The 8,470-nt window shown below is 37.6% G+C and overlaps 1 protein-coding gene across 1 annotated transcript; it reads left to right on the top strand.

Annotated features, from left to right (window-relative positions):
- Positions 1-5,789: 5,789 nt before the first annotated feature.
- LOC123896238 lies at positions 5,790-8,017 on the top strand. The gene is made up of 3 exons (XM_045946653.1): positions 5,790-7,335; positions 7,447-7,922; positions 8,009-8,017. The coding sequence occupies exons 1-3, from the start codon at positions 5,790-5,792 to the stop codon at positions 8,015-8,017; spliced, it is 2,031 nt and encodes a 676-aa protein (XP_045802609.1).
- The last annotated feature ends 453 nt before the right edge of the window (positions 8,018-8,470 follow it).

Raw genomic sequence — 8,470 nt, 5'->3', positions numbered from 1 at the left:
CAAACATGGTGAGGAGGAGAAGCAGGGGGACGTTGTTAAAAACATAATGTCTCATTTTTACGAAGTGTTGAATTCTCCAACCGAGGAAGCATATGCTGAAGCGGTCTTAAAGTTTAGAACCGTATGCGAAAGGTGGCCTAGATTTTATAACTATGTCAAAAAAACGGTTCTAGACACTGATGAAAAGAAAGTTGTGAGCGCGTGGACAAACCGTGTAATGCATTTTGGGAATACTACAACAAACAGAGCTGAGTCATCACATGCTGTGCTAAAAAAATACTTGTTAGATCCAAATGGTGATTTTGTCAAGGTTTGGGGAGCAATACATGATATGTTGGTTAACCAACACACTGAGATTCAAGCAACTTTTGGGATCAGTTTGTCGTTACAAGAGCACAGATATGATGATAAGCTGATGTACAATTTAGTGGTTTATAAGGTTTCAAGACATGCATTGGGTTACATTCATGAAGAAGCCAAGAGGGTTGAGGAAGTTGGCATGGATAGCAAAAAGTGTGGTTGTGTGTTACAACGCACCCATGGATTGCCGTGTGCTTGTGTGCTTGCTAAAAAAATTCGCCACAACCGACCTATTAGGCTGGATGAGATTAACAACCATTGGAAGAAGTTGGTTTTCAATGACCGGGAGGATGTTGAACAACAAGTTGATGACTATTCTTGCTTGGCGGAGTGAAACGCTATTCAGGTTCGTCTAAAACTAATAAAATTATCAATGAGTATTTATATAATGTGTTAGAATGATAATTACTTATAATTTTTATTTTTTTTAGGAGCGTTTAAGAACAGTCGATGTCCCTATGAAAGCACAAATTAGAGAACAGCTGCGACAGATTGCATTCCCACACTCTACGTCGTTGAAACCTCCGGTTGTGGTTGGAAAGAATAAAGGTGTAAAAAGAAAGGTTGATAACCCTCTTTCCGTTGGTAATGGCCCGCATAGTTTTCTTCAAAATCAGAAAATTAATACATAAATTTAGAACAAGACATAAAAACAAATAATTATTTAATAAATCATATGCAATTAATAATTTATATACCTTTTCATCATCAGGCTCTGCATTCCATATCGGAATTGCCCTATGCTTGTGGTATTCCGTTAATAAGGAAAAATTAAAAGGTCCTCCCGGATAGCCATCCTCTGGTTGCAAATTGGGTGCATGTGGTGGTTGATGTGGTGGTTGTTGCATTTCTTGTTCCGGTGGTTCTTCATCTTCATCGGGCCAGTCTGCATCATCGGCAAAATATTGACCAACATTTACATTCCCATCTTCAGCTGCATCTACGTCAACATCATCAACTTGTTGTCGTCGTGAATGTGATCGTGTCGCGCCTGACCCCCCCGCTTCATTATCATGTGTTCCTTGAGACGGAGGTTGTCCTTGTCTACGACGACCTCTTTTAGCAGTGAGCAAGGCTTCATTTTTCTTCTTCTGCTGAGCCCAGCTCAGGCTTGCTGCGCCCAGCTCCAACACCAGATGCAAAACTCTGTTTTTTCTGCTTAATTTGAAGGCATAATCCAACACATTCTTCATCACTCCCTCTAATAACACCACCACAATCGATTACTTCATTACTACAAGCGCCATCTGAATTCAAGCGAACCCATCCTCCTTTAGGCGGTTTCCAGTAAATATCAACCAAGCTACGTTGAGCTGCTTGAGCACCACCCTACAAATTCATAGCTTTGTCAGCCACACTATACATACAAAGTCTCTTCATCACAATACAGTATCATGCTTCATTAGCCACACTAAGGTTTTAATTCTTTCAGGGACCTTTAACCTCCACATGTACTTCACCACATCAAGCATAATCTGTCATGATCTTTACACAAACAACTTCATAAGCTTTATTTCCTTTTGTTGAGGCATTTGATTGAATCAAATGGTTTTGCCAACATTGATGTGATAGAAAAGAGGAAACTGAACTTTTTGATGTTACTAAATAGTTTTCCAAGTGAAATAATTATGATTTAACATTTTTTTTTTGCAGCATCTGAAACTTTTTATGTTACTAAACATGTTTTCAAGTATATGAAAAACAACATAGTTATTACTCGCACACATGCATACATCGATATGTTTTTACAATTACTGAATATACACAAGTCATGTATATCACTTGTCTTGTGTTTCCTTCAGCTGCAAGGAATTCAAAACTCCCTTGCAGGCTAGTCTTGTGGCAGTTTTCCTATCAGTAGAACCTTTGTACTCGTACTGATGAATTACGCCATCTGCAATTACATCGATTCTACAATTAGTAACACCACCGTTTCGGGACAACGTCTTCTGCATGGGATAATTCATTTTCTGGCACAGTTCAGTTAATTCTCTAATGGGATGGACTGTTAATGTATCGGGTGTCACAAGTGGTTCCAAAAGAGGTCTTATGCTTTGCCTCACAACCTCCTTGTCGTATCCTGAATCAACGAGTATAGCACCAGCTAGAGACTCTATGATGTCGCCAAGTACCTGCGCAGCAAATAATAGGAACAATCTTAATTGGTGTTGTAACAGTTTACACGTCCTAGTTGATCGTCACATTCACTACATAGCAAAATGCACTAACATTCACATCTTTAAATTATGAAGCACTAACACAGACCCTAAAGAAGTAGGCAAAGGTATTACACACTATGAAGCAGTAACACATACAAGAGCACCATACACGACTCTGACACCAACACGTCGACACCATTAATAATTTTAGAAATTGAACGTAATGCCATGTGTCGGAGTAGTATCAATGTCAGACACTGGACACACTTGAAATCGCAAGTGTTAGTGAAACATAGATTACAGGTTTAAACATGATATTTTGATCACGATTACCAGACAATTAAAGTTTAGGTACTCATAACATAACAGCTTCAATCGAAAAGCTTCCATAAAAAACTGCATAGCTCAAACTAAACACAAAAGCACAAATGCAGTTTGTGTTCCCTCCCATGCCTTAGAGGCATCATATGCTCTAAGGATTGTCCACTATTTAATTTCTCTATGAAAGGATGAACACAAACTTATACATTTTATAGAAAACCCCACTTTGAAGTAGCTTTTTCCCTGCTCAAACACTACTATGTCAGTAATTGCATTATTTCAAGACTTCGACAAACTCACCTTGGGGAATGATGCCTCGGACTCCCATCCAAAAGTTGATGCTGAAGATAGTTCGTTGTATTTATCAAGTGTAGTGACAATATGTTTATGCAATTGAACCTTTATGGCAGACCTTGCATAACAGTCATTATTCACCGACGCTGCCCTCATGTCAGTTAATTGCCCAGGTGACATGCCGGGATATTCTTTATACAAATGCATCGTAATGAGATAATCCAATACCGAATCTCCTAAATATTCTAGCCGCTGCAGGGAAAGGAAAATATCATAGAAAAAATGAGACAAAAATAAGAGAAAAGCATAACTGATCATGAAGAAGGATGTGAATAATTAATATTTAAAAAGGTCAATCAAGACTTGCAAAAGGATAAGTTGATCAATATGGAGACAGAAAATTCTGCCCTATATCGATACATATATGCTAATGCCTGTTTCTATATGAATAATAATAATAACATCAAGTACCTGATAGCATCTAGGCACGTCAGGCAGCATGTAAGAACCATGCGTCAAAGCTTCTAATAGCAGAGAACGATCCCTAAATGGGTACTTCAGTAGGGATTCTAGAAAGACGTCATTAACTATATTCTCGGGACAAGCATTGAATTGCCTTTCATATGGTGTAATATTAAATTCACTTTTATACCAATCCAATCCATGAACAACAATGCAGCAGTCTCACCACCAGCTCCAAGAAAGCACCAATTAGTGCTTCAACAACATCAGCAACAACTTTTCGTCTCAATTTTCTATTTGGACAGGTATAAATTTTTCTTCCATTGCAAACAATCTCTTCTAATTTAAAACTCCTTGATTTAGCTCCAGGAATGATCCAGGTCTTAGGATCAAAAGGCTCATTCCGTATGAAGCCCTGCAACTTAGAAGAATAGACGTTAAAATATCATAAGAGATGTAAAGCTTGAAAGATTGAAGAATGATAGACTACAAAAGAGAGGGAGAGAGAATACCGGAAGTTTAAATTTTTTCACAATTTGATCACCTGAGTTACCCCATGAGAAAGTTTCAATATCAATGGAAGATAATGACTCCGCAGCCTATCACGTAAAATACAGTTAATGTTAACTTTGCAAACATGAACATAAAATAGAGCCCCAGATAAAGCCGCGGCAGCAAAAGGGAAAGAACCTTCAAAGCCATCCAAACACCAAGTTCTTCCATGCAAAATATTGAGGCCTCAAAATTGTGAGTAAGAAAAATTGTACATTAAGAGGAAGGAAATAAAAACAACCTTTGAATCCACCATAGTCTTTGAATCCACCATAGTCATTAGTTTGCGAATATGTTTTGACATGGCCGATTCAGACTTCGTGATGACTTCATGTCATTTCTATGTTCTTTTAAGCAAATGCAAGCAAACAAGTAGTTTTTACCATATTTTAGTACAATAATACAAGGAATTACATTGAGTTTTAATGTTTCTCGGATTGGAAGAAAGGAATCAAATTTGGTGTTATTGCTGTCAACGAAGCCTGGCTCAGGAAAACCAAGCCTGGCTCAGAAAAATCTTATTTTTCTGTCTGAGCCACTGCCTGTTGCGCCCAGCTTGGGCAGAACCAAGCCTGGCTTGGCACGAATTCTGCACTATAAATTGGAAACAGTTTCTCATTTTAGGGTTACGAAATATTGGATCAAGAACTGATTTTTGACGGCTATTTCAGAGGATCAAAGAGGCATTCAAGCAAGGATTCAAGGGTGGAAACACATCTAATCCCTTCTTGTAATGATGATTTCTTTCACTCATGTTAATGTAATTTCTTATTTGAACATGTTTGGCTAAATCTTTATGATTGATCTTTAGGGGATTCTAATTACTTTTGATCTTGAACAATGTGATTGTCATTTGATATGATGAATGAATTACGAAGATAGTTTCTATTGATTATTCCTTATGCTTAATGCTTTATATGATTTGGCCAATTATATGATGATTTCAATTATTTGTTTTACTATGAAAATAGGAATGAATCATCGATCTAGGAATAATTGATCAATTGACTTTCACTTAAGATATTTTGGATTGTTAATTGAGATTTTAAGGATTAAAGTTTTTATTCCTCAATTGATCATAGATTACCTAAGACATTAGGAATTGATGATCAAGGGAGAGGATTGTGTTACCAAGACATTGGGCATAATCAATTATGTTTAATCTAATCATGAAACTAAATTGAGTAATTTGTTCTCATACATGAAATTACCAAGAGAAATAGTAATTAGATGAACCATAAGGATCAATCGCTTTTCTTTATCAATTTGAATTTTAAGTCATTTCTTAAGTTTATGATCAAAACTTTGAACCAAGCAAAACTCCCCCCTTTTGTTACTATTATATCAATTTTCTTAAGTATGCCTTCAATTTCCATTTGAATTACAACAATCCCTGCGGAAAGAACGATTTATTATACTACTTGACGGCGATTTAGTACACTTGCTAAATTTCTATCAAGTTTTTGGCGCCATTGCCGGGGATTGTTGATTGATTCAACAAGGCAATTGGACTATACTTAGTTTACTATTTTTTTTGTTTTGTTTTATTTATAAAAGAAAAATACAAAAATAAGTTTAAATTTCATTTTCGTTTTCATTATTGTTTAGTGCAGTTGCTTCTAAAGGTATTTTCTGTTGTTTATGCAAGGTAGGAAGGTAGTCAGAGAACTCTTCTTTGACCCTGAGATCGAGAAAACTGCGAAAGCAAATAGAAAGGCAGCCCGATTAGCTCGTGAAGCTGCTCGTTTAGCAAGTGTTGCACCAGACACAAGTGAAGAGGAGGTTTCTAGTCCAGAAAATTCGGACGAAGAAACCAATATCCACATCATGGCTGCTGATCCACCGCCTCCGTTGAGAACATTAGGTGATTACGGTCAAAGAAACAATGGAGAATTGGCCAACTTAGGATTTCAACCGAGAAACCCAGTTTCATTTGAGATTAAAAATTCTGTGTTAAGTGCACTCAAGGAAGATCAATTTTCGGGTTCGGAGTCACAATGCCCCAATCTTCATCTACAAAAGTTCTATGAGGCATGTGATTATACCGATCCTCCTAATATTTCAGAATCTGCAAAGAGGTTGAGGCTTTTCAAGTATTCTCTAACTGGAAGAGCAAAAGACTGGTTGGACACTATACCACCAAACACCATCAACACTTGGCAAGAGCTGGAGGTAAAATTCTTAGAAAGATACTTCCCCATTCACAAGTACCTTGAGAGAAGGCAGGACATAACAAGCTTTGAGCAAGGGGACTCTGAAACATTGTATGATGCATGGGAAAGGTTTAAGCTGAGTTTGAAGAAATGCCCAAAGCATGGTATTGACAGTCATGCTCAAATGCAGCACTTTACTCAAGGATTAAGGCCTCAAACCAGAATGTTTTTAGATGCATCAGCAGGTGGCTCTCTGAAAAATAAGAATGAAAATGAAGCTAGAGAATTGGTTGAGAATATGTCTCAAAATGAGTATAGAGTTCAAAATGACAGAGGTGCGAAGAAAAAGGGTGGTATGCTAGAGCTTGATACACAAACTGCTCTTCTAGCACAATCCACTTTGATGAATTCTCAAATGGCAGCTATGTTGAAGCATTTCACTAATACTCCAAATTCCCAAGCGCAAGTAATGGCAACTCAAGATTTGAAATGTGATTTTTGTGGGCAAGGCCATGCCAACGGTGAATGTTTTCCTGAAGGTTCAGAAGAAGCTAAATATTTGGCTAATTTCAAGAGAAGCAATCCCAATCACAACCCGTACTCTAACACTTATAATCCGGGTTGGAGAGATCATCCAAATTTTGGTTGGGGAGGAAATCAAGGGTCTTCTCAATCTCAACAACAATCATCTTCACAGAATTCTCAACAAAGAAAACCGTCTCAGCTAGAAGATACTCTTACTCAATTTATCAAGGTGACTCAAGGAAATTTTGAGGCAATGAAGATGAGCCAAGATCAGATGAAAGCCAACCAAGATCAGATGAAAGCCAATCAAGACATTGCCAACAAGAATCATGAAGCTTCAATTAAAAACCTTGAAAATCAAATGGGTCAATTGTCAAGACAATTTGCAGCTACTCAAAATAATGGTTTTGAGGGGTCTACAAAAGATAATCCCGGCCATGAAAGTTGCAAGGCTATTAATTTGAGGAGTAGAGTGGTTCCTTCACCGGAAGTTGTGACAAAGAAAAAAAGTGAGTCTAGTGTTGAGAAAGAGAAAGAAAAAAATAATGTTGAGGGAGAAGTTGAAAATAATGTTGAGGGAGAAGTCGAAAAAGAGTGTGAACAACTAGTTGAGCCTGAAGTTGAAATTGAGGAGTTAGTTGAAAATGAGAAAGAGAGTGATGAGAAGAAAGTTGAAAAGAAGAAGGGTAAGGATGTGGAAGAAAAAGAAAATTCAATCCATACCAAATTGCCATATCCGCGCAAGAAGAAGGCAAAGGCAAATGATCACCAACAATTCAAAAAGTTTATGAAGATGCTTCATGATCTCCAAATTAATATTCCTTTTGCAGAAGTGTTGGAACAAATGCCGGTTTATGCCAAATTTATGAAAGACCTCTTGACAAAGAAGCGGAAACCTCTTGATGACGACACGGTTGATATGACTGAGGAATGTAGTGCTATAATTCAAAAGAAGCTTCCTCAAAAGAAGAAAGATCCAGGAAGCTTTACTATACCATGTTCTATAGGCAACATTTCTGTCGGTCGAGCTCTATGTGATTTAGGAGCAAGCATCAATTTAATGCCGTTGTCCATGATGAAGAAGATACCGGGGGCGGTTGCTAAACCTACAAAGATGCAACTCTCTTTGGCCGATCGATCAATAGTGCATCCATATGGCATACTTCATGATGTATTGGTAAGGGTTGCTGAATTTGTGTTTCCGGCTGATTTTGTAATTCTTGATATGGAAGATGATGCCGAGGTAGAACCGTTGTTATTGGGTAGGCCATTTTTAGCTACCGGTAGAGCATTGATTGATGTCGAGATGGGAGAACTTATGTTGAGAACACATGGAGAACAAGTCATGTTCAATGTGTTCAAAGCTATGAAACACCATGATGATGAACCACAATGTTTCAAAGTTGATGTAATTGAGGAAGTGGTGGAAGATGTCTTAGATGAAGAAACACCATCCTTACCATTAGAAAGAGTCATTGTTAATTCTATTGATGATTTGGAAGATGAATGGGACAAGGAGATTGAAATTTGTCTCCGTCAACTTGAAGCATGCAAAGTAGAAGAGACACCAAAAGATTTTGAGAATGTGTATGCGGTAGTAGAGAAGGAAAGTGTTGGAGAAGATCCAAAAGTTGCTGTTCCCGA

This window comes from Trifolium pratense, linkage group LG7, assembly GCF_020283565.1.
Source record: "Trifolium pratense cultivar HEN17-A07 linkage group LG7, ARS_RC_1.1, whole genome shotgun sequence".
NCBI lineage: Eukaryota > Viridiplantae > Streptophyta > Magnoliopsida > Fabales > Fabaceae > Trifolium > Trifolium pratense.
The sequence above is the reverse complement of the archived record's forward strand: the minus strand, read 5'-3'. Positions and strand labels throughout refer to the sequence as shown.

Bases quoted from the DNA above. Each gene is read 5' to 3' on its own strand.
- LOC123896238 (XM_045946653.1), top strand. From the start codon at position 5,790: ATGCAAGGTAGGAAGGTAGTCAGAGAACTCTTCTTTGACCCTGAGATC. The intron at 7,336-7,446 runs GTGAGTCTAGTG...TTGAGCCTGAAG, and splicing joins AGTTGTGACAAAGAAAAAAA to TTGAAATTGAGGAGTTAGTT.